Source organism: Pleurodeles waltl, chromosome 8 (genome assembly GCF_031143425.1).
Source record: "Pleurodeles waltl isolate 20211129_DDA chromosome 8, aPleWal1.hap1.20221129, whole genome shotgun sequence".
Lineage (NCBI taxonomy): Eukaryota > Metazoa > Chordata > Amphibia > Caudata > Salamandridae > Pleurodeles > Pleurodeles waltl.
In genome coordinates this window covers 453,640,197-453,667,721 of record NC_090447.1, presented here as the reverse complement: position 1 = coordinate 453,667,721, position 27,525 = coordinate 453,640,197, and the positions used below count along the sequence as shown (strand labels likewise).

General features: G+C 44.2%; 1 protein-coding gene across 1 annotated transcript in view; it reads left to right on the top strand.

Moving 5' to 3' along the window:
• Positions 1-11,121, top strand: part of AFF3 (ALF transcription elongation factor 3) — a 2,012,018-nt gene extending 2,000,897 nt beyond the window's left edge. The window contains exons 19-21 of the mRNA XM_069204392.1: positions 4,487-4,536; positions 7,475-7,698; positions 10,278-11,121. Of these exons, the coding sequence (XP_069060493.1) occupies positions 4,487-4,536; positions 7,475-7,698; positions 10,278-10,399 (396 nt within the window). The 3' untranslated portion in view covers positions 10,400-11,121. The remainder of the gene's footprint in view (positions 1-4,486; positions 4,537-7,474; positions 7,699-10,277) is intronic.
• Positions 11,122-27,525: the final 16,404 nt, after the last annotated feature.

Genomic DNA, 27,525 nt, shown 5'->3' with positions numbered 1-27,525 from the left:
CCGACATCCAGTCAGATATCAAAAGCCATGAGGTGACATCAGCGCAACCCTTGAATACCTTGGCCCCTCTTGCCCACCTGAAAATCTCCTTCAGCTGCCCCAACCTCTAGCTCAGCTCCACAGATGGCCAAGACCACAACACCGACTTCAGCATCGACCTCCACCTCCTCGGTCGGAGCCATCAAAATTCGGACTCCGGCACAGAGTACTTCAGCTCCAACCTGATCAGCGTCCACTTCTGCTTTGGTGCTAACAAAAGGACACTGTTGGTGCCGAAAACAAGGGAGCCAACTCCTTCAGAGCACAAAGACTCCAGCCAGTCTTCACCTACAATATCACCAGTTGAGCCTATGTTGGAAACTATGGACGCTCTACAGCACCACCTCCATATCCAGAAGGGTACAGGGTACATTATTACTTTCCGCACCCGTCACATTCAGAGAAAACTGTTCTTCCAAGAGACTTGGACACTTCACCACCACCAAAGAAGGTTACTAAGGACAAGGCTACCTCCGCTTCTCTCAAGCCTTCTCCTCTTCCCCCTCCTCCAGCTTATCCACCTTCTCCGCCACCTCTGTTCCCTGCTCCTACTCCCCTCCTCATTCACCTTTCTCTCCTACTGCAGGAGATCTGACACCTTAGGGTTCCCCTTTATAGGAGAAGATTTGGGTGGGACACAGCGGGACCCAGATCCATGGGACACATATGATCCTGATCCCATGATAAGTACAGACCCAGATTTGTACCCTGCAAGACCCTCCCCACCAGAGGATACTACATCCTACCAGGTCGGGCAGCCCCCTTCTATAATGTTGAGCTGCACAGGGTCCCCATTGAGCAGGGCTTCTTTTTTTGATACACTAACATCCACACATAGGGATATCCAGTTCCTCCCCATGCTCCCTGGCATGATTTGTCACACAGACAACATTTTTAAAGAACCAGTCTACTCTAGGGTTATCATCCCTAGAGTAGACAAAAAGTATAAATCTGCTTCCTCTGATCCACCATTTACCAGATCTCAGGTCCCGCCATGCTCCATAGTGGTCACCACTGCATGAAACAGGCCAGTAGTCAGACAACAGGGGACTCTCTGCCCTCAGACAAGGAGAATAAAAAACTGGATGCTGCTGGCAAAAGGGTGGCTGCACAGGCAGCCAATCATTGGCACATTGCCAATTCACAGACCTTGCTAGCAAGATACAATCAGGCTCACTGGGTTGAAATGGAGGAGCTCCTCCAAAATCTCCCAGATGAGCACTGCAAAGGAGGACAACAGATTGGCTGCAGAGGGGCAACCGATCACTATTCATTCCATCCACTGTCTCCTGGATGCGCAGACACAGCTGCACGTGGTATAAACACCAGTATCCTAGTAAGGAGACACACCTTGCTTCAATGCTCTGGCTCCAAACCAGAGGTCCAGTAAGCGGTACTCAATATGCCCTTCAACAAGGAGCATCTTTTCGGACCTCAGGTGGGCTCCACACTTGAGAAGTTGAAAAAAGATACAGACACCGCAAACGCCGTGGGTGCTCTTCAGTCCCGCTCACAAAGAGGCACTTTTGTCACCCCGCGTTTAGAGGTGGTTACAAATCAATAACCTCAGAGGCCACTACCCCCCCCCCCCCCCAGTCCTGACAGCCTTCAACCTCAGTCTCTCAAGGTGTCTTCAGGAGAGCCTACAGAGGCAGTAACAACCGAGGCAGAGGTAAGAGCACCACCACCCGCAACTGTACCTCCACATCAAAACAGTGACTACCTATGACTCCACACCCTCCACTCCACACCTGTCGGGGGACGACTTCAAAATTGTCATGTAGAATGGGTCAACATCACCTCGGACTAATGGATCCTTTCCATTATCCAGCATTGTTACTGTCTGGAGCTCATTACCACCCCTCCAAACATTCCCCCTCATGCTCACAGGCCACCCCACAAACACCTCACCCTTCTCAAACAAGAGGTACACTCCCTTTTTCTCAAAGGGACCATAGATCCTGTTCCATTACAACAGAAGGGAACAGGCGTATACTCCCTTTACTTCCTCATCCCCAAAAGGATGCTGTCTCAGTCTATTCTGGATCTCAGACCCTTAAAAACGACATTCTATCAGAACACTTTCACATGTGTACCTTTTGCACACATTGGGATTCATACTCAGCTTTCTCAAATCCCACCTCCAACCTCTTCAAATACAACTCTATCTGAGAGCTATTCTCAATGCATAATTAGGGATAGCATACCCCAATCCAGCTCAGGTTCACAATTTTTTGTCTCTTCTTCCCCAGTTTCAAGAAAATTGCACATACACAGTCAGGACTGTTATGCACCTGTTAGGGATGACGGACTCCTACTTGGCCATCGTTCTCCATGCCAGACTCTACATGCGTTCCCTAAAGCAGTGTCTGTCTCATCAGTGTTCTCAGTCACAGGGTCACCTGGAAGAAGTAGTGATGTTAAACCGCCATATCCACTGCTCTCTGCAATTGTGGAACACCACCAACCTGTTGAAAGGGCGGTCTTTTCTGGATCTTGTGCCTCAGGTCATTCTGACCACAGATGCGTCACTGATGAGGTCGGGGCGCTCACCTTCAAGACCGCACAGTACAGGGCCTTTGGGATCTCAGTGACCAATCCCTACATATCAATTACCTCGAGCTTCAGGCAATATTTCTAGCCCTGAAAGCATTTCTTTATCACCTCTTTCACAAGGTAGTCTTGATCCGCATGAGCAACATGACAGCCATGTATTATCTACAGAAACAAGGGGGGGCATGGTCGTCCCAGTTGTCACAACTCTCTCAGACAATATGGAAGTCAGCTTTCCACCTTCCTCATTTACCTCGTGGCAGAGTATCTTCCAGGAACGGACAACAACTTTGCAGACCTGCTCAGCAGGATGCAGCAACAAGTCCACAAATAGGAACTCCACTAACGACTCCTTCAAAAATATTTCCTAAAGTAGGGAATTCCTCAGATAGACCTTTTCAACATAGCAGAAAATGCAAAATGCCCAAGCTTCGCCTCCAGGTACCCACACCCTCTATTCAGGGCCAACGCTCCATGGATAAACCGGTCAGGGATATTTGATTATGCTTTTCCACCTCTCCCTCTCATTCCGTTTCTGGGCTGACATCTCTCACCATGATCCTTACATCTCCCACTTCGGTGTGTCAGCCATGGTTCTTCTCACTTCTGGATCTCTCAGTAGTTTCTCACAAGAAGTTCCCTAACAGTCCTCACCTTCTCACTAAAAATCAGGGACAGATCAGACATACAGACCCCATGTCACTCAACCTTGTGATATGGCTCCTGAAGTCATAGAGCGTGGTTACTTAGGATTGTCTGTGGAATGTATGGACATTCTCAAGGAAGCTTGTAGACTTACAATCGGAGCGTGTTATGCTGGAAAATGGAAATGTTTTGTATGTTACTGCCAACCTGCCTGAAGTGGCTTCCCAGTTCCATATCAACCAATCCATTGAACTACCAGACTTCTTTCCGCAGCCTGAGTCAATTGCGGAAAGAGCCCTCCACACTTTAGATGTTAATCGTGCAGTGATGTTTTATATTGCCAGAACTAAAGACTTTAGGAAAATTAAACAGCTCTTTGTAGCTTTTTCATTACCTCACAAAGGCAATCCAATATCCAAAAACAGCATAGTTTGATGGATAGTAAACTATATACAGACTTGTTATGCCAAAGCAAAAAGACAGCTTCCTGTCACTCCGAGGCCCACTCTACCAGGAAGAAGGGAGCAACTATGGCTTCCCTTGGAAACATACCCATAGCTGACATTTTCTAAGGCAGCTACATGGTCTACACCACATACATTTCCAAAAATTATTGTGTGGACTTATTTGCATGTCAGCAGGCCAATGTAGGCCAAGCAGTACTAAGAACACTTTTCCAGTCACCGGCAATTCCCACAGGTTAGACACCTCTTTCATGGAGGGAGTGCTTTACAGTCTGTGCAGAGCATGTGTATCTACAGCCACACATGCCATTGAAATGAAAATGTTACTTACCCAGTAAGCATCTGTTCGTGGCTTGTAGTGCTGTAGATGCAGACGCACCCTCCCTTCCCCCCAGAAGCCTGTTGCCGTTTCAGTTACATTTATACTTGTATATAGTTGTACGTATATAATTACCTTTGCATGGACATCTCTTTATACTTCCTCTGCACTCCTGTTTTTCACCCGCCTGCGGGAAAACATTCTAACAAAGGAGTTGATTGCCCGTGCACAATATCACCGAAAAGGAGGAGTCACTCTATCCCATGATTTAAAAATGCTTCTTCAAAGAAAAACAACTTGCAACACTCCGAACCCAACCCTGTGTGTGGGTGGGTCTACAGGGTGTAAAACAAGAAGAATGTGTTAGTAAAGAAGAATAAAAATAACATTAAAAAGCCTATTGCAAATATAGTGCCATTTTTAATTTTATATCTGTGACTCAACTGTTGTTTTTTATATCCTGCAGAGCTCAGCAAAAGCTGCCAAAGCGCCTTCATCTTGGGGTTCCAGTGGAAAGTAAGACTCAGCTGTTGTCCAAAACTGAGCGTTATTGTTATTAGAAAATACACTGTATTGATGCACTTACCTTCATTTAGAAAACGTTCACTCCCACTTTATACAGATGCCCTGATATGAGTAAGTATCTCTCAGTACTATCATGCAAACAGTCAAGTTCCACTTATCCCATAAAATGTATGTCTTCATTAGGTCTGGCTATACAACCCTCTTTCAACGCAACGACAGTACAATAGAGAAGAAAGATGCTTCGGGGCAGGCCACTTGAGCTACTGACTTGTTTGTGTCAGCCCTCTTCAGCCATAGACTTCTGTAATGCATCCTTCCTGTTATGGGTCAGCCCACAGGATTTTGTGGAGATGTTTATATGTCGGTGATTAGCTTCCAAAGTAATTTGTCCGAGGCACAGGCACATACATCAAAAGTTCAATTTACAGGCCAGTCCCTTTTCAGCTCCCTACCCAGCTAGTAGGGAGCTGAGGAAACTCTACGCATCCCTGCTTGGCCACACAAGAGGGATTGCAGCTGTTAGGCTGCACTGGCTTGTCTGATCCCAAGGAATCGTCATGTCTCATGAAATGAGTCTGGCCACCCGTGGCTGGTTTAATAGTAACCCACGGGATTTTGGGCACTGAAGCCTTGCTGGCTTGCTTCCTGCAGACATGATCTGTATTATGCAAGATAATGGGATCGTGGAGGTGCTGTGCATAGCCTCTTGGGGGGAGAGGGTGCATAAAAGCTGCAGTTTCTAACAGCCAAAATCTGATAGGTCTAGTGGTGCTACTTCTCGGTTTGGCCTGTCAGAAATCAAGTGTGGTTGATGAGACAGTCTGACTGCAAGATGGCCGCAGGTCCTACAAGATGTGGCTTGGCTGCCGATACATGGTGTTAAAGCATCAAAATGCGACAGACAAAATGCAACCATAAGCAAATCAGTTGTGGTCTTGCTCCAGTAAAGCAAAGTTTAGCCTGAACAGCCAGGTCTTATCTGAATGGAAACACAAGCAATCTTGTGTTGGGCCTCCTCGCTGAGATGCAGCTTGGATCTGATGACACAGAGAGCATATGAACTATGTCGGGGCATACGCGTTGCAAGGGGCTCATCACATTAAAACAGCAAAAGGTGATATGTGGATTGATTATTCAGGCTTTGTGTGTGAAACTCTCTTCACACACAAAGACACATACATGTGTGTGTATATACATATATATAGCTATTACCTTACACATACTTCTTTCGTCCTCACTGGGAAAAAGAAGAAAATAGTGGCACGCAGATCCTAATTCACTAAATATATTTTTATTGTGCCGAAGATCATTATAACGAAACAGGTGGGACCACAGAAAATATGGCTGACTCATTTCAGCAGAATGCCTTCAATTATTCAACAACAAACATCCAATAAGCCTCTTCATAAAGAAGAAAAATTCCTTTCTCACTACTTATCACTTCTAATGATTGTACTGCCACCCTTCTAATAGCAACTAGAGAAAAACAGTCGCCATTTGTATCTCGTGTAAAATAAGCCTATTTTTAAAACTTCCTAAATAACATTATTTACACCAGGAAACAATATCATAATCATGATTATGTTTCATATTCTTAATAAAAATCAATAAATAAAATGCAATATATCATTAAAACTCACAATTCATATTGTATAGATATAGCCATAATTTCAGGTGATGTGCATAGTAGACCAGCAGTGTTCATAATTCGTATTTATAATAACAGATGCATAAAGTTATTTTACTTTCATCTACTGAACTGACCAGAAATGCAGTCGGTACCAGGTTATTTTCCTAAAGTGGCATGTGCATCATTGAAGCATAGATCCAATGTCTCCTTATCAAACATTCCATTTTTCATTGTGTGGCTCGATCCCATACGTTTAAGTGTGGGTGAAATCATTGTATCATTTTGTAACAACATTTTGTAACATCATATTTATGATTACGTCATAATTATGACAAAATCTCAATGTCATAATATTCAGAGTCACATCATGCTACTCAGATCTTATCTTAGGTGCATCAATTCATTTTGTCATATATGCCGGGTCTTCAATTCCAGGTCTAAAAACTGCAGTTTCTCTCATATTAACAATTCATTTCCTCAAAAGTGCTGTGTTTGAAATTCAATTATAGATCCATCATCTCATGATGCATAGTCACATTTATCCCCTTGTTATCACAACCGCATCTCAAAGTGCGTATGCTGAAAGTTAAAAAAGAATAGTATAGATCACTCTTCCTATATCTCGAAGTTATGGTCACTTCCATTTTACTATAACTCTACATCAAAGTGTATATCCTTCAGCATCATATTTATCAAATTCTTATGCTTTCACACATCCAGCTCTTTGCGATTAGGTGTGCGGCAAAATAAATTAATAGACTTTTTCTGCTATAAAATACCTTTAGTACATTGTGATTTCTTCTTTCATGGTCGCGAAGCAAGGGGATTTTGCGAAACGCAGGTTTTGCAACTGCATAAACACTTTGTAAATCGCACACTACGTCCTTTAGGGCATAATATAGAACAGAGGTAACTGATTTCACCCGATATGTAGTCTCATGTTTAACATATGAAAAATGAATCAAGATTGATTTACTGCTGCTCATTTTGTATGCAAAAGTAATGGAAATTCATATTCTCCATGTCATAATGGGTGTAGAAAAAGTCATGAAAACCCTCTGCAATGAGAAAATCACCTCCATGTTCACTAGATCCTTATCATCCTTTCAACTTCTGGGAACAAGGCCTCTTAGAATACTCCTAAAAAATTCATGTATATCATATTTTGTTCACTTAGATAATGGCATATTTTTCGAAATACAGGGGTCATCAGCTCCAAAAAGAAAGAGAAGCACAATTTGCCTATGTGACTGCTGACCCATTTGTGATGTATCTGTTTTTTTCTTTTTTTTTTTGCAGAAGTACGGGCACTCCATCACCCCTATCTCCAAGCCCTTCTCCAATTGGTTCAAGCGGCTCTCAAGATACCGTCTCTAGTACCAGGGCTCCCTCCCCCACATCCATCATCAGTATCCCTCAGCGGGTCCACCAGATGGCGGCCAATCATGTCAGCATCACCAACAGCATCTTGCACAGCTACGACTACTGGGAGATTGCAGACAATCTCACCAAAGAAAATATAGGTGGGTAACATTTGTCACCTACTGGTTTCATATGGTTTCAACTATCTCGTGGTAACTTCTGTACTATGCAGTGGCAAATTGAGGTGTAACATCCTATTACGTTTTTCTATTTTTACATACCACTTTTAACATATAGCATTTCACAAAAAATCTAAAATAGTCATTAAGAGCTCCAACACAAATATTAACAGTAACTCTGAAATGTCTTATGCTCAAATGTCAAAGACATTAAAAATGTGAACAAAAATACTGGCCACTTTCTATATTTCTCTCAAGCACTTCACTCATACATGCCACATAACATGAGCCAGTATTCACTCTAATAACTCTGATGCCCTAAACAGTTTGCTTTGATTTGAAAAGGTCGGAATAAGGCCCTTCCTAGACAATATGCAGAAGAGAAACTATAATTAGGGATCGCAAGCCTGATAGCAATGTCATGACAGTGGACAATTTCCTGGCCCAAAAGATAGTGAGCAGTTCTCGCAAACAATGCAAATGTCAGTAGCTGAAATAAAACCGTGCCTTATCATGTACATTATTTAAAAATAGAGATTGTTTGAAGCTTCAGTTGATTACGTAGGTTCATTTTTGGTTTAGGGTTTGGTATTGACAGGAGAGTAGGTCTCACTAATCTCGTGGCATGCTAAAAAGATTGGGTGCCTTCAGGCCCTCCCAAACTCTTGATCATCCATCTTGACCCACGGCATACACTACATGGATCAGCTATTGAAGTCCCTCCAGCGTAGCTGGGGAAGAAACCTGTAGTGATCCCTGGCAGTTGCTAGACAGAGAACAAAGTCACTGAAGGCCATCCTTGGAGCTATAAGATGGTGGTGACAACGAAAGAGGTGAGAGCCTAGGGGGCTTTTTTCCGGGAGCTGCTAGGAAACACTCAACTCAGACAGCTGGTGATTGCATAACGGAGCCAACAGCCGGGGAGCAGAAAGTCACAGATGGCAAGTGGCTGGGTGGCACAGGGTGTACTGTGCTGAGGGGCCCCCTAGAGCTCGGTTCCCCCCCCCCTCCCACAACACCGTGGGGCTGCAGGGGCCTTTGTTACGCCACTAAGTGTGCAGTCCGTCCCGCAATATGGTTAAACTCAAGCAAAAGAGTTAGACTGCCAGGAGGGAGCAGGAGACAAAAGGACTGATACTGAGAAAGGGGAGACCACCTCACCAGAGCACACTGTGGTCCTCAAGCTACTGCAACTGCATCTCAATAAGATACTGGTTGCAATTACTGCTTCTAAAGAAGCATTGGAAACCAAAATAGACTCTGCAGCACTTTAAGTCGTGTCAAGTTTCCTGCATCAAGCATATCTCTCCCCAAGGAAAATAAAGAACATCTATGGCGAGGATCCAAGACTGTGTCCTTGATGCATGTTGTGGTCAGCAGTTTTTTTTTCATATGGAATGGAATTTCCCATTGAAACAAGTCTATTGGGCACATATCGTCAGACACTTGGTGAGACTCTTGATAGAGAAATAGAGGTGACACCTGAGATGTGTCTGCTGGGTGGGTTTATTCAACAGAAAGCCAAAAAACAACAGACACTAAACTGATAGACCTCGCACTGGCTAGAAAGCAGAATGGTAGGTCATGGAAGGCGAGATCAGGCTCTACCTACCTTAGATGGCAAACAGAAGTGGAATATTGGGCTAGGCCAAACGTCACTATTACAAGAAAAGGCAGACTACCTCTTTCTGATATGTGGGAGTAAGTGACCAAAAACTTGACTTAATATTCCAACCACCCAATAATGAGACTTCTACTGAGTTCACAGAAAATAGCCAAGACACTACGGGAGTTGAACCCCTCCACCAACCTGAAGTGATAAACACAGTTTGGCATTCCCCCTGGACACCTGCAGCCCTAACAACCTACTCAAATACTAATAACAAGACCCTTACCGTAAAAGAGTTCCTGATAAAAACCCGGGAAATACATGTCTGTATGATAGCTTAGTTACTTAAATGTTTGTTTATGATAGAAGAACACAATTTCCATAACGTTTATGTATACTGTCTCTACAGGAATATTTATCATATGAACGACTGTGTGTCATTAAATGTACACCACATTAATGAAACAATAAAAGGAGGTTTAACAAATCTCTCTGAAATAGATTTCTTACTATTGTTAAAAGAAGTACATAGCGGTGTTGTGGTAAATACTGTAGATGATTCATAAAGAACATAACCCTACTGTCCCTCTCCTCACTGCAATCTGAATATCAGCAACAGCATCGCCCATGTCCCGTCGTAAACTTCTTGTAAAATGCCTTAGAAGCTGCAGAATCTTGGGCCCTTTCACTTATTTCAGTCTTATAAATTAAGCACTGCAAGTTTGACGAGCTAGTTTATCTCACAATAACGTAAATCTAGATATTTTGGTGTTCAGCTGAATTGATGAGCCGGAGCCTTGATTAATTTTCAGTCGGAAGTTGATATCTAGACTCGTTGCTGGAGTGACATCCAAACACTGTTTAGGCTCCAGTAGATAGTGTATGACTTTGTTTTAAAATTATGTTGTTAAAATCTTAATCTGAAGCAATAATTGATCTTTTTGGTCCACAGATTTCTTCAATGACCTTGATTCTTTAATGGGGCCTGTCACCTTACACAGCAGCATGGAACACCTGGTTCAATACACGAGGCAAGGACTTCACTGGGTTCGGAGTACTGCCCTCCTTACATAGTCACAGTGTGCAAATAAACAGGACTTTGAAGAACTATTAATTCAGCTTTGAACAATGATGCATTTCAAGAATAGAGAAGCGGCATCGCAATGACTGATATGCAACCAAACCCTTTTCATATTCATCAATCAATCCACCACCGTTCCCAAACTCAGCCACAAAATTACATTTATAGATTTAAACACCCACAGTACTATACTGTAACGTGTTTTACCATGGTTTTGGAAGAGAACTTGCAGATTTATTTTCACATGAGCATTGTACCTATATTCAAAGATATTCATCCAGAGTGCACAGTTAAGAAAGCGGAGAGAGGCAGCAGTCAAAATGGAGGAGAAACTAATTTGTTGGCTCTAGTGGTTTTGAAAAGCATCTATTTTATGTATTTCTGTTCCTTGGTTTCTGAATTCCATTGATTCTATATACCCGCCCGGAATTTCTATAAAAACAACAAATGCATCAAAAAATATTGAGGACCCACAAACTGAAGCCATACTTCTGTGGAACTAATGGAAAGTTACAGATTGTGTGGGGGCGTGGCATAAGCAGGTTTGGAAAATGGTGGACAGAAAGAACTTTGCCTGCCGTTGTATTATTGTTTTCTATGTTTCTAGTTTACCATTTCACTTGTATGTACTTTTCACCTTTATCACACAGTATGTCTCCTGATAATGAGTGGAGAATATTTTGAAGAGAATAATAAAAAAACATTTATTGCTGAATTTCCCTATATGTAATTGAAGTGTCTATATGTGTTCTTCCATAGCAGATATGCTTCCTCTGTAATCGATAATTTGTCAGCTAACAGCCTGTTTCCCGGGAATGTACGAGAGAAAGTGTGAAAACAGAAATGAGAAATTGACGCATCACTTGATTTTGAAAAAGGCTATCTAAAACCAAACTTGTTATCCAGCTCTCGAACCAGCTTTGGTCTAAAAGCCTCATTTAGAGGTGAGCAGTAAGAGGGCAGCCACTAAAAACAGCAGGTGTCCCATCTACCTCAGTTAGAGGTTGGGAAGCCACTGTATTTCTGACAGGAAGAGCTCAGCATTAATGACCAGTGAGCTGACACAAAATTGTTCGCTCATCATGTCAGAAGGCTGGCCCCATTTAGATTTGTCCCTCCAGCATCATGTTGGCTGTGGTTTTTGTGTCCGGTCCCTAAATGATTACTGTTTCCCTCACTGCAGGAGAACATTCTCAATGCATCAGAGAATGACTAACCATTTTCCAAAAACAGTCCCCGACTGAGGGGATTTGTTTTTTGAAAAATGTAATAAATTGTCAGCTGACCCATCATGCTGTCATGGCAATGGGTGGATGGCCAGCAGCAAGCTGTGTCATCATAAGTGCTGCCCTCTTGCTAGCACAGTCCCTTTGGTAAAAATTCCCCATCTGTGGGCTGGTAATTCAATACATGGCAGTTGAGTAACGACAGGGTGTGTTTTTGGCTCTGTCATCACAGTTTGAAGCTTACCCTCTTGGCTCTAATTGAGGACATTAGTGATTTGTGCATGAATAACTCTTAGAATGCGTGTATCTTAGTGTATCAATTCTGAGCCAAATGTCTAGAAACAAGGTTAGTGTGCATAGGAATTATTTTAAGTGGATGCAGAGACCTCAGAGAAGTTTACATTCTCTTCCAGGAGATCCTCTTCAATAGTCATAAACACTGAATATTCCCACCCACGTGTGGGGACCCTGGACCATATATCAACACACATGTATATGTATCAAATGTATATAAAAAATAATAATTCTAGTAGAGAATTTTAATAAAAATAAATTATACACATGTGTAAGTAATAATGCAGTCTATGTTGTGAAACAGGCTAAAAATGCTTTATTTTTTGTGAAGGTTTTTTTTTTTTTTTTTTTTTTAAATTATCCTTTAATTATAGGGAAAACATTTCTGCAAACAAAGTAGAGAGCATAGAAAGTATAAACCATCCACTGTAAAATAAAAAAACTGCATTGAAAATAAAGGAGCATTATTAGTCGCCAATAGGTTGCATGCAAGTTAACACAGCAGAACCAAAATAACTAGCACCGTGCCTTTAAGGCCCTGACCACCTCCAGTACCCCAACATGCCTCAGAGGTGAGAGTGAGGTGACAGTTGGTTCACAGTTAGGTCAGTTCTTTTTTCCAGCTCCTTCTGTTAGGATCCTGGAGCATTGAGCTCTCATTTTTCTGAGTTTTTTACCAGGAAAACCTTCTGAAATCACAATTTCTTTACGTTACTCAACGTCTTTTCTTACTTCCTGCGTAGAGTAAGATTTTTTCTCTGAGAAATGCCTTCCTTTTTTGTGAAATGCCCTGCTTGTGGCAAAAAGAAGGCCCAGTCAGACCCACACTCAGTGTGCATAGTGTGTTTGCCAAAGAGTCACTGTCCTGAGACCTGCAAACACTGTCAGAACCTGTCTAAAAGAAGTGTTAAAGACAGAGAAAGAATTTGTCTTCATGGCCTACATGAGACAGAGAGAACATCCTCCTCATCTCTTCATAAGGAGATCTCCAGAGACAAAGATCCTTCTGACAAGCAAGGAGCAAGATCAACCTTAGCTTGTAGGAAGATTCCTGTTTGTTGGCCGTTGACATCATCACTGCCGTCGTCACATCAACATCGTCAACCAACGTCAAGGAGAACACCTCCATCGGCGGCGACTCAGACGACATCAAAGGACAGGACGTCGAGAAAACAACTTCCTCATCAGGATAGATCTCCGTCGGCGGCCACCCACCGATCGACGTCAAGTAAGCACAGACGTGCTGATACGCCATCAAAGGCAAGCCAAGACCCTTTGACGACGAAACAACCAACGTCGAAGGCGACCTAAAGGACAAGATCGAGGTCTTCATTGACGGCAACAAGGCGCTGTTCGACGTCAAGGCACTCGCCACCGTTGGGCCATCGCTCGACATCGGGGCGGTCAACGTCGAGACATACTCCTCTGTTGGGCCATCACTCGCCGTTGAGGTGTTCAACGTCGAGACTAGAGAAGTCAGGATGGTCACATTCGACATCAAGGTTTCCACGATCTCCGTCGACGAGATTACATCGTAGTTCGACGTCAAGACACTCCTCACCTTTGACAGTGACATCGAAAATAGCTTCTCAACGTCACAGCCCTCCTCAAAAGATGTCAACAGGACAAACGTCGCCTGCTGAGACGACTTTGCTACCTCATGACGCAGTCATCACTATACCGAGTAGATTATTTGTGGCGTCCTCAAGGGTCTCCTCTCAAGGACAGCTCTACCCCATAAATCTGTCTCCGAGGTGGTTGGAAAGCCTTTTACAAGACTCCGGCTCATCAGTCTCCAGATTCGCAATATTCCAGACTATATTCCCCTTTGGCTTCTTTTCCAAGAACGCCATCTCCAACACCTCTTGCCAAGAGGGCGACAATACCATCTTCTGACCGACCTGTTCCAAGGCGACAACGCAGTCCTTCACGGTCGCGCACAAGAAGTAGATCACCTCAATCCAGGCGAAGATCAAGATCTTGGGTCTCTAGATCCCAACACCAGAGGTGCAGATCTCCTTTATGGTCCACAGCTTCTGTGTCTTCAATTAGAGACTATTTGCCCACAGTGACAAATACTCCTCCAGTGGATGACATAACCACTTTCAATGAAGTGTTGGTTAGAGGGGCCCAGAAACTCAATATAGACATTCCGTAACCGACAACATCATTGTCAGTAATTTTTAAAACTCTACACCATCGCTCCACTTCCAGGCAGCTTTTACCATTAGTTCTTGGTCTTCTCTACAGCCAGCCATGTACACTTTCGTGATGCCAGCAAGCCTGCACGGAACGCCTGCGTGAATCCTAAAGAAATATAAGGCCTCAGACCAGGATCCCTCATTTCTTAGAGCTGATCCTCCACCGGACCCATTTGGTGGCCTCCTCAACAGTCCCTCCAGATAAGGAGGGCAAGCATCTGGATTCATTGGGTAGGAAGATGTGTGGTACCTCAGCATCCTTCATGAAAGTATCTAGTGCCTCTGCACTTTTAGGTAGGTACGACCGTTCTTTGTGGGACTCTCTGAACACGTTTGTAGACAAATTACGGAAACATTTCCAAGAAATCCTTCAGGAAGGAGGCCTAGTGGCCAACCAGGTGATCAGTGCGGCTGCGGATGGCACGGACCTAGCGGCTCATGGATATGCACATGGCTTATGTGCAAGAAGGTCATCTTGGCTTCGCCTCACAGGTCTAAAACAGGAGGCTCAACATCACATCCTGAACCTACCCTTCACTGGGAACTCTTTGTTTGGGACCCATACAGATGATGAGATGGCCAAAATGAAGTCGGAATTGGAAACTCTGAAAGCCTTAGGACTAGACAGCTGCAAAGAATACTGGAGAAGGTATAGGCCATATGATAGGCGTCCGTATCAGCTGAGGGTTCAAACCCCTCATTGGCCCCAAAGGCAACAACAAAGGCAAGGACGACCGTTCTACCAGCCCCGCAAGACAACATGAGAACGTGGGTCGCGTAGGCAAAATCAGTCTACCCCCAAAACATCCGGTAAGCAATGAGGATTCACTTCCCCTGATCCTGTCAACCACTCCAGTGGGGGGAAGTATAGCAAACTATATAAACGAGTGGCACTCCATAACAAAGGACAAATGGGTGCTAAATATTGTCGAGAATGGGTATTCTCTACATTTCAAGTCTCCTCCTCTTCTGGTGCCACCAGCAAAAAAAAAAGTGTCATCACCAGTCTCTCCTGCAAAAAGAGGTTCTCATTCTGCTGCAAAAATGAGCTATAGAAAAAGTCCCACCTTCGCAAAGAGGAGAAGGAGTGTACTCCCACTATTTCTTAGTACAAACGAAAGGTCAAGACTGGGTGTTCAGACCCATTTTGGATCTGAGACATCTGAACAAGTACATTCGAAAAGAAAAATTCAGAATGTGGCCCGTCATCAGATTTTTCCTCAGCTCCATCAAGGGGACTGGATGTGTTTCATAGATCTACAAAATGCATATTTTCACATCCCGGTGATAATGAAACACCGCAAGTTCCTTCGCTTCGTAGTTTCATCCCAACATTACCAATTCAGGGTACTGCCCTTCAGGTTAAAAGCAGCTCCTCGAACATTTTCCAAATGTGTAGCGACAATAGCAGAACACTTGAGAAAGAAAAAGATCTTCATTTACCCGATTCTCGACGATTGGTTACTGAAAGGCAGCACTGCAGACCAAACCTTGAACCACCTCAATCATTTTGGGTGCCTTCAACACCCTAGGTCTATAGGTCAACCTACAAAAGTCCATACTAACTCCAACCCAGAGGCTTCACTACCTAGGGGCAATGCTGGACACCAATCTAGAAAGAGTGTATCCTTCGGACACTCTGCGTCCTACAGTCAGGCAAATAGCCTTGCTACTGGGGTCCATGGCCTCCTGCATTTTCATTGTCCCAAATGCCAGACTACGCATGAGGCCTCTTCAGGAGAACCTGGAAGATCAGTGGAGTCAACTCACAGCCAGATGGGAAGACAGAATAACCCTCTCTCCTGTGGCAAAAACCTCGCTACAGTGGTGGCCTCGCCGACAACATCTGTTGGTAGGGGTTCCGTTTCATCAGAGCACTCCTACCGAGACCCTTGTTACGGATGCATCACTACAGGGTTGGGGAGCTCACATGGGCTTCTCTCCAAGCCCAAGGTCTCTGGTCGAGAAAAGAGCAGCAATACCACGTCAATCTGTTAGAACTGAGGGCAGTTCATCTGGCTCACAAGTCTTTTTACCCATCTATCAAGGGCAAATCCATTTTAGTCCAAACAGACATCATGACCACGATGTACTATTTGAAAAGACAGGGTGGAACCCGATCTCGCCCTCTTTCTTGAGAGTCACAAGCCATCTGGCATTGGCTACTGTTGAGGAGGCTGTCAATCACAGCGGTTCCCCTACCGGGGGACCAAAACACAAAAGCAGATTCCCTAAGCCGAAATCTCCCAGACTTGCATGGCTGGGTGCTTCACGACGACATTGTAGCAGCCATTTTTTAGCTATGGGGGTATCCTCAATTAGACCTGTTTGCCGACGAAACCAACAAAAAATGCCCAGACTTCGCATCCAGGTTTTACCGGCCAGGGACGAAGGGGAATGCCGTGTTGATAGATTGGTCAGAGACATTTCTCTACGCTTTTCCACCCATTCACCTAATTCCCGAGGTGATCAACAAGCTCTACAGGTCCAAAATCAGGATGATACGAACAGCCCCGGAATGGCCCCACCAATGGTGGTACACAGATCTCCTCCAGTTGTCAGAAAAACCTCACAAGAGGCTGCCGTGTAGACCGGATCTTCTCCACAGACTAGAGGGGAAAGTTCTACATCCCAACCTTCACTCACTGAGCTTGACGGCATGGCTCCTGAATTCCTGTAGTATAGACATCTAGGCCTCACACAGGAATGCATGGATATGTTAAAGGAGTCCAAAAGACCCTCGACGCAACTCTCTTATGCTTTCAAATGGAAAAGATTCTACATGTGGTGCATACAGAATGATTTAAATCCTATTCTGGCTCAGGAGGTTCTCCTACCCTACCTCCTTCACCTTGCGAAGTCAGGTCTGCAGTTTTCCTCCATTAAGGTACATTTGTCTGCCATTACGGCTTACTGTAAATCGCCCTCACAAAAATCATTCTTTACTATGCCAGTGGTTAAGGATTTTCTAGAGGGTTTGAAAAAAGTTTTTCCACCAGTTCGTACGCCTTCACCTCCATGGGAATTGAATGTGGTCTTGTCTAGACTTATGGCCACTCCATTTGAGCCCATTTATAAAGCTTCTTTACAACACCTTACGTGAAAGACAGCTTTTCCTGTTGCCATTACTTCAGCTAGAAGGGTCAGCGAAATTCAGGCTCCCTGTTCAAAGGAACCTTATATAATTTTTTAAGATAACAGTGGTTCTATGGACCCATTCTGGGTTTTTACCTAAGGTGGTTTCGGACTTCTATATTATTCAAGCCATATCACTTACAACATTTTTCACCAAACCTGCTACTCCGGCAAAGAGAACATTGCACTCCCTGAACTTGAAGAGGGTGCTAACATTTTATCTAGGTAAGACTAATGGCATCAGACAATCTGATCGCTTATTTGTAAACTATGGGCACATGAGAACAGGCAGGGCGGCCCCAAAACAGATGATTTCTAGATGGATAGTTTCATGTATTGTGACTCCCAATTGGCTAACAGACAACTGGCTGCCAAGCCTAAAGCTCATTCTACAAGAGGCAAGGCGGCAACGATAGCCCTTCTTAATAATGTACCCATCTCTGAAATTTGCAAGGCTGCAACATGGAGATCCGTGCATACTTTTACCAGGCATTATTGCCTGGATTCAGATACTAAGGAAGACACTCAAGTGGGTCAGGCTTCGTTAAAAGAATTTATTAAACTAAGACAAATAGACTGCTTGTGCTCCTACCTCTACGTCCGCAAGGGTATGGGATGGGCTTGCTAATCTAGTCAGGGTTTATGACTATTGATGAGGATCCCCTGAAAGAGAAGGATAAGTTACTTACCTGTAAAACCTAGTTCTCTTCCAGGGGGATCCTCATCAAAGTCATAAACAACCCACCCTCCTCCCCAGACGTGGTTTTAGAGATACTTCAGTACTCATTTGTCTGATATATGTCATCTTAGCCCAGTTAAAAAAAGGTCTGACCTAACTGTGAACCAACTGTCACCTCACTCTCACCTCTGAGGCATAGTGGGATACTGGAGGTGCTCAGGGCCTTAAAGGCACGGTGCCAGTTTTTTGGTTCTGCTGTGTTAACTTGCATGCAGCCTATTGGCTAATATTGCTCCTTTATTTTCAATGCAGTTTTTTATTTTACAGTGGATTGTTTATACTTTCTATTCTCTCTACTTTGTTTGCAGAAAGGTTTTACCTATAATTGAAGACTCAGGTCTGGGAGTCAGCCTTCTTAGATTGCTCTGAGTTGGAAAACAGAAATTGCAGTATGCACTTCAAAAGGCCCAGTCCCACAGTGTTAGTTGCCACATGTGATTCCTCAGACTTAGCTTCCCAGCTTTGCTTAAATGATTGCATTAAGGCTATAGGAGAAGACCACAGAACACCTATTCCCCTTGCTTCAATGGATCATGGGCCCTATTTAAGGCTCATAAATTGTCTCAATCTCTTTAGAAGGTAAAACATATTTGCTTACTGGATCTAAAGCGTGAATACATAAACATTAGAATAACCAGTTGTACAAAAGGCTTCTGAACGTTTGGACAAGTACTCTTGGGTTGCTTTATTTCAATAAGAATTCATAATACATCCTACTTACCTGATGGCAAATTATCATTTATAATTACGACTCATTACTTTTTACCTAACCTTTGTAAATCTGCTTTTTGCTATTTATTGCAGCTACTTGGGACTTCATTACTTATTTTTTCAAAACTAGCTAAAGCCAACCGTAACCTATAAAATATTACATTTCAAAGTTGAAATGTATTTATGGAGCTATATAAATAATTGTCTAAAGTAAATAGCTAACAATGTTTTTGGCCAGAACATATGTTTTTGTAATCACTCCTGAAGGCCCCAGTCCTGAATTCTGATCTGTAACACTTTGAGCCTAACGCCTTTGTCCTGTTTGGGTAGACTACTATTTAAATTAAGTCCTACATCAAAACTTTATCTTGGGAGCAGGTTTGTCTTGCTTTCATTATGTTGCATATCACAGAGGAAGTGAAAAACGTGACTCAAACTAGCTGAAGTTGTATTCATAAAAATATTGAGTATTTACTGTAGTAAGTTATCAATTTTAAGATCTCAATTTCCATTCCATCCTGGGTCATTTTGTATATAAAAGTCTAATTCATACCACTGATGTTTGGTTCATCTACTTACCCTCTGAACATAGGTTTTCTATCTCAGGTGAAAAACAAACTATTGTTCTATTTCTTATATTCAGATGTCTATTTCTTATATTCAGATGAAAGTACTTTTCCTTTATCATCCCTGTGACATTTGAGGAGGCAAAGCTTGTACCAATAGTCATTCCAGTATCCAGAGATAGGTCATCTGGAGACAGCAAGGTTAGTCAAAAGTGAACCCATTAGAATGTATATGTAACTACTTTCAAAATCATCTACATGTGTATGTTTTGATTTTATTTATTGAAGTTTAAAAAATGTGTGTAGTGGAGAATTATACAGATAAGCATGGAAGTATCTCTTAATGCATTCCACCTAATCATAATAAACATAAGACTCGCATAAAATATGAAAAAGAAAAAATAAATACTGAAATAAAGAAACAGCTCTTAAAATAGGATTGGCCTACTATATCATAAAAGCCTAGACACCCCAAAAATAAAGAATAAATAAAGAAATAAAGAAACAAGCCAGTGAGGGTTTTTATCTTCCCCTTCTTTAATTATGAAAAGATAAATGCTTAGAGGCCGAAAATTAGCACATACTACTGTTGACCGTTAGTATGCAATTATTCTGTTTATTTCTTCATGTATTTAGTTCTTCTCCCCAATTTGCATTTAATCTGTGTCCCTATCTAAGTTTATTTTTTCCATTTAGTTTTCTCAGTATTTCAACTTTTGTTAACATATCTGGCATTAAGTACAGATTGAATAAGGAATAGTAATGCTGCATTCACAAGTTAGTTGGCCCCAGGGCCTGAGCCACGTAAGTGGGAGATGTAGCTATTTTCTGGTCAACCCTAGTCTTTTGCAAACCTATTGCACTGGCTGGTAATTTACTCTCAACCAAATCCAAAAGTTTCACTTAATAGGTCTTAAAAGATTTAGGCCCATATTTATACTTTTTGACGCACAACTGCGCCAATGCAGTTGTGCGTCAAAAATTTTACCGCCAGCTAACGGCATTCCAACGCGCCATGCGGGTGCCTTATTTATGGAATGAGGTTAGCCGGCGCTGCAGACTGGTGTGCGTAAAAAAAAATGACTCACACCAGGCAGCGCTGGCGTATGGGAATATGGGGGTTGTGCGTCAAAAAATGGGGCAGGTCAGGTCTGAGGCAAAATTCAGGCCTCAAACCGGATTTGCGCCATTTATTTTTACGCCCAACCTCCATTGACATGACTCCTGTCTTAGCAAAGACAGGAGTCATGCCCCCTTGCCTAATGGCCATGCCCAGGGGACTTATGTCCCCTGGGCATGGTCATTGGGCATAGTGGCATGTAGGGGGGCCCAAATCAGGCCACAAAAAAAATCTGAAAAAAATACTTACCTGAACTTACCTTTACTTCCCTGGGATGGGTCCCTCCATCCTTGGGTGTCCTCCTGGGGTGGGCAAGGGTGGCAGGGGGTGTCCCTGGGGGCAGGGGAGGGCACCTCTGGGCTCCTTCCGAGCCCACAGGTCCCTTAACGCCTGCCCTGACCCAGGCGTTAAAAAACAGCGCCCATCAGGCTGTGCGTCGTTTTTTGAGGCCCACCCCCTCTTGTGCGTCAAAATGACATCAGAGTATAAATATGGGGCACAGGCCTTAAAGTCATTTTTTGGAAGGGAACGCCTACCTTGCATATAATTAACGCAAGGAAGGTTCCCCCTTCCAAAAAATGACGCACATGGTGGAATTTTGACGCCCGCGGGGTCGGACGTCAAAGTATAAATATGGGGCAGGGTTTGTGCCGATTGTGCATAAAAAACTTTGACGCACATTCAGCGCAAACAGAGTATAAATATGCCCCTAAATTTGACAAAGATATTGTCTCGTGGTTTGGAGTAGATGCAAGCTCATTTTCCATGGGCATAAGGCATAAGCATAATAGTAAACATCTAAAGAATATGTTTTTTGAAATCTCCAAGTGTCAAATGTAATTCATTTCAGCTAGGGTAGCCCTTCAAATTGTGCAAAATTGCAGCTTGCATTCAAATCTAGACATTGATAATATTCATGCACGGTTAGCCCAAACAGATTTACCTCTAAAAAGAGCAGCTTTATTGCATTCTTTAAATGTGTTTCCCATGTTTGTAGCTTATGAGAAGTTGTCATCAATTTCACTACTTATAAAAGATAAACGTAAAAAGTATTGTCTTTTAGATGTGTTATTAATGAACGAGCAACTGTCAGATAGGATATGATAATGCTAACCTGGTGCCAATGGCAGGCCATTAGTAAAGTTTAACATCAGGGAGCCCTAATTTGATGACAAGACAGGAGGCTAACATTATTCATGAATCCTTTTATTTATTACTTCCAAATAACAAACATTTCAAAGTTCCAAGAAAAGAACACTGGGCCTCATGAGGAGTTTGGCTGTCAGACCGCCATGTTGGCGGTCTTTCAGGCAGGACGGCCAAAGAAAAAAGGCAGACCGGCAGCGGCACAGAGGCCTGGAAATATGTTGTCCGACCTCCAGTGCCAACAGCACCGCGATCAACCACTGACCGTATTACAAGCACACAGTCAAAATGGTGGACTCCAATGGCAGTCAGCCAGTGGGGGTCCGAACCACGGATGTCTGCGCTCACCAAAGTAATACACAGCTGCACATTGGATGAATTAGAAAATAACACAATTGACACACCTTGCCAAACTGGACACATCTGCAAAGGACACCATAAGACACACACCCCTCACACACCACAATCACTTGCAGTTACACTGCAACACACAGAAGCCAGAGCAAATTGATTTAGACACAATATAGATACTAGGCACCACTTTTTCTCACCATCCCATACAACACCCTGCACACACTTTTGTCCAGTCACACCCTTTTGCACTTCCCCTCTTTTCTAAGTCACTGTCACCCATTTTTTTCCCCACCATGATACATTTAAAAAAAAAACTGTTTCTCAGAAGATGAGTTGGGTCATGGTGGATAAAATCATAAGAGTAGAATCACAATTGTTTGGATTTCAAGTACAGCACACTCCTCTCAGTAGAGAAATGGAAATGTGGGACAGGATCATCAACAGAGTCAATGCTATACACAATACTCTGCGCACAAGAGAGGACATTAGGAAAAGGTGGAACGACGTCAGGGGTAAGGTCCATTCCCTGGTCCCCAGGTTCCAGCTGCAGGCCAAGAAGACAGGTACTGGTAGTGGCCTCCCAGCACCCCATTACATCTCTTTCCCTGGAAGGAGAAGGTCTTGGCCGTTCTGCATCCCGAGGGCTTGACAGGAATACCTGGGGGAGTGGAGTCTGGTAAATCACAACACTAAAAATGTCACCAAAATGCTATGTCAGGCATGCTCGCAGCTCACCTTTTGCCAATTTTACTGTCACTCCACTCGCCAGCCCAGTGTCCACCAGTCCAAAGATCTCTATTTGGCAACTCACATTTGAAGTGTACTCACTTGGGGAGATGACATTTGTGTAGTGTGTGTATTACAGAGACTGACATGACTCCAACTCCCAGCCTTGTATCCATACTAGCGCCCCCCACTGTGGGAAGTTGCTGCCAGTCTACCCAGCTCTTATAGTAAGGTGACAAAAGAACCATTCTGGGTCAGACAGTGATACAAATGTTCACGATCCACCTGAGGCTTTAATAATTCCAACCTTTCACCACTCCACAGATCATTTTTTGTCCTCATGAGACCCCAGTATCTAGCATGAGGGTCGAAACACCATTGACACGTTAATCAGACAAGACCTCTTCGGTTATGTTTTGAATTATCAATCAATGTATTGATAAGCGTACTTTATAACTTAATAAGAGGCTGTCTTTGTGAGATACACCAAAGATCACAGAACTACAGGCAATTTCTTTATTGCTTTACTGTGTGGTGTCTCTTTTCTCACATGGGGATCACTTTTTTCAACTATCACTCTTTGTTTATTTTCCTAAAGTATGATTATAAAAATGATTCACCATTATATGCTGATGCAGCTTCCAAAACATTAAAAACACGTTTTTCACATATGTGTTGGTAGTGGATTCAGTGGAGGTCTTTTGAAAGATTTTAGACAGAGGATTGTAAGAATTTCTTTCATGAATTAACTCGAAGAGAGATTTTTCTGCTATAATATTTAAATTGATTGAAAATGAGTTACACGTGGATATATATGTTTTGTGATAATTATACCTAGGTTCACGTGGACATTCTAGGTTGCTCTTGTATTTGTTTAGTGTACAACTTCCAGCAGGCACTGTTCTATAACTCCAAGCACCAGACCAGTGGTCACTTCTCCAAATACCCCTGTTTGGTACATATCAGTTTAAGAGTACAGACTGGGGGAGATAACATTTGGCAAGTGTGTGTAGTACAAGCACTAACATGACTACAACTCCCAACAGTCACTTGTCCTGTAACCACATACACTAGCACAATGGTCACATGCTGCTATACATCTGTTAGTGAACTCTCAAGTGAAGTGTACTCATCTGGTGGGGGAGAATATTGGTCAAGTGTGTGTACGAGAGAGAGTGACATGACTGCAACTCACAGGAGGCACTGTTTGAGCAATTCGAAACACCAGAAAAATGGTCACTTGTCTAAAGACCACTGTCTGGCAGCTCACAATTTAAGTTTACTCAGCTGGGAGGACACCATTTGTCAAATGTGGGAAGTAAAGGGAGTGACATGACTACTAAGGCCAGGAAGGCCCTGTATCTGTAAAACCAACTAGCATCCAGCCCATTGTTCTCTTGTCCAAATACCATTGTTTGGTAACTCTCAATCGAAGTGTACCAACCTGGGAGGCCAACATTTGTAAAGTGTGTAGTAGAGGGAGTTACATGACTGTAACTCCCAAGAGGCTCTGTTATTGCCACTCCAACCACCAGCACAGTGTCCTCTTCTCCAAAGACTCCTGTTTGGTAACTCACACATGAAGTGTACTCACCGGGGGATTATATGTGTATAGGGTGTATACTAGATAGAGTGACATGACTGCAATTCCCAGCAGGCCCTGTATCTTTAACTCCAAACACCAGCACAGTGTCCTCTTCTCCAAAGACCCCTGTGTCTTAACTCTCTATTGAATTGTACTCACCTGGGAGGATGATATATGCATAGTGTGTGTAGTACACTGAGTTACATGACTCCTCAGGCCAGGAGGCATGTTTTACTAACTCCAACACCAGCCCACTGTTCTCTTCTCCAAAGACCCATGTGCCTTAACTCTATTGATGTGTACTCACCTGGGAGGATGATATTTGTATGGTGTGTGTAGTACAGAGAGTTACATGACTCCTAAGGTCAGGAGGCTCTGTTTCACTAACTCAAAACGCCAGTCCAGTGTTCAGGTTTTCAAATGCCCTTTCAAAAGTCACAAATGAAGTGTACTCACCTGTGGGGATGACGTTTATCAAGTGTATAAAGTAGAGGGAGTGATATGACTACTAATGCCAGGAGACTCTGGGGGTCATTACAACATTGGCGGTAAAAGCCGCTTACCGCCGTGCAGAAGACCGCCAAAACACGGCAGCGGAATTCTGCCACAGCTATTATGACCCACATCTCGGAATTCGCCAAAATTCAGACACCCACACAAGTCCGCCACACCAAAGGTCAGTGACAAACTGGCAAAAACAATTCCTCCACCGTCACACCAACAGAAACACGCCCACGCTATCACGACCCACGAATCCACGCGGCGGTCTTTCAACCGCAGTATTCCATTGGCGGTACACACCGCCGCACTCAAAATACACACACATCTCCAAAACACCACCACATTGGACAATTACAAATACACACACCTGATACACATACAAACACCACTCCCATACACCCAATTCAATATAAAACACACACCCACATCACCCACAAACCGCTACGACCAGAAATTTTGAGGAAGCCGAGAGACAGAGAGCACAGCAATTGAGAACCCCACCACACAGAGGCACACAACACCATCACCCATACACCATTCCACGCACAAAACACCACACACCAATACATATCACCACACACATCAACACTTACACCACCCCACACATCCCCCACACCACCCCATGTCACGCCAAAGACACCCCCGGTTTTCCGAGGAGGAGCTCAGGGTCATGGTGGAGGAAATCCTACGGGTAGAGCCACAGCTATTTGGCTCACAGGTGCAGCACACCTCCATAGCCAGGAAGATGGAGCTATGGCTCAGAATCGTGGACAGGGTCAACGCTGTGGGACAGGATCCAAGAAATCGGGAGGACATCAGGAAGAGGTGGAACGACCTACGGGGGAAGGTGCGTTCTGTGGTCTCCAGGCACAACATCGCGGTACAGCGGACTGGCGGCGGACCCCCACCTCCTCCCCCACAACTAAGAACATGGGAGGAGCAAGTCTTGACCATCATGCATCCGGAGGGCCTCTGAGGAGTCGGTGGAGGAATGGACACTGGTAAGTCAAATCTTAACTATCATATCCCCCACCCTACCTGCATGCTATCACACACCCCCACCCTCACCCCCTCCCCTATCACTCCAACTCCTCACTAATGTCCTAATAACACAAACCACTCATCCCAACACCAAGCCCTGCATGACACAACTAAGCATGGTCACCCCTCACCAAAGCATGCTCACTGCACATACCCATAACAATCCCCTAACCATCATCACACAAACCCACACACAGGAATGCTTGTACTGGGGTACACTCACACCCACCCATTGCACACCATTACACACACACATGCAATAATTATGCTCTTATATCCCTGCAGGACCACTACGGAACGTCACCACACATGAGGGTCCAGACATCTCCACTCCACCCACAGAAGAGGCCCACAGTGACGACAGCAGCTCTGCCCTACTGGATCCTGATGACCAGCCCGGACCATCGTGGGCCTCGGGATAGTCGGTTCGCCTTGCACAGGCACAGCCCAACCCTGACCTTCCACCCTCTGGTAACACCAGCACAGCACCCACCCAGCGGGCCCATGCCTCCGTACCCAGGACACGTCAATCAGCTGTGTGTCCACCACTACAGGGAACCCAGGATAACCCACCACCCCAACAACAACAGGCACCTGGGGGCAGTGGTAGTGGGCACACGGCCCAGGGGACGGAGGCACAGGAACACAGGGGAACTGGGAGGGCTGCTGTGCGACAGGGGGCGGACAGGCCAAGGAAACCCACGCTCCACGAGGCCCTCTCCTCCATCATGGGAGCATACCACCACTCCCAGGAGACGATGGCAATGGTCCTGGACAAGTTTCAGGAGACCCAGCGCCTGCAGGAGGAGCAGTATTTGGGGTTCAGGGAGGAGCTCAGAACCATCAGTTCCGCCCTGGGCACCATCGTAGGGGTGCTGAAGGACATACAGCAGACCATGAGGGACACCGTGGCACTCCAAGGGGCCCCTGACACTAGCCTGGACGATGAACTGCCCACCACCTCAGCCGGCGCTAGTGGACAGGACGCCCCGCCACAGGACCACCACACCAGCACCCCACCCCCTGCAGACGGACAACCACCACGCAAGCGGTCCCTGAGATCCAGGAACAGAGCCATATGGCAAGACCCCGCCAGGAAATGAGACTACCCTGATTGTCCTCCCACTGTCCCACTTTGTTACCCTGTCCATACTTAAACTGCCCCAGCTCCACTTCCTATGCCGATATGGGCAGTGCACTTGTGTGACCAATAGACTGGACTCTGCCATGGACATTCCTCCACCATCCACCATCACCATTTTACAACTCCCCTCCATTTTTGAGCACTCAAATAAACACTCTTGAAGCACAAAACAATCTGGAGTCAGTCTGTGATTTGTTAAATTTGTATTATCAATGACCGTGTCAAAATGTGTTCTCAATTGTAAAGCCAACATACCTATGTCACACATCACAAGTCCATGAAGGATGCAAGCAGATGACACACGTTGGTAACCACACCTGTGAAACCGTAATGGAAAGGTACAACTCAGTTACCAAATACTGCTACTAAATGACAGACAGGATAGAGGTAGAAGTGTGAAAGTGAATGTAATAGTAAAAATAAATGTTCTCACCTGTGTGTCACTGGAAATATTGCTGTAAGACTGACTCCCTGTTGTCTATGTCTTCTTCCTCAGCTTCCTCCTCATCACTGTCCACAGGCTCCACAGCTGCCACAACACCGCCATCTGGACCATCCTCCTGCAGAAAAGGCACCTAGCGTCGCAAAGCAAGATTATGAAGCATCGAGCAGGCGATGATGATCTGGCAC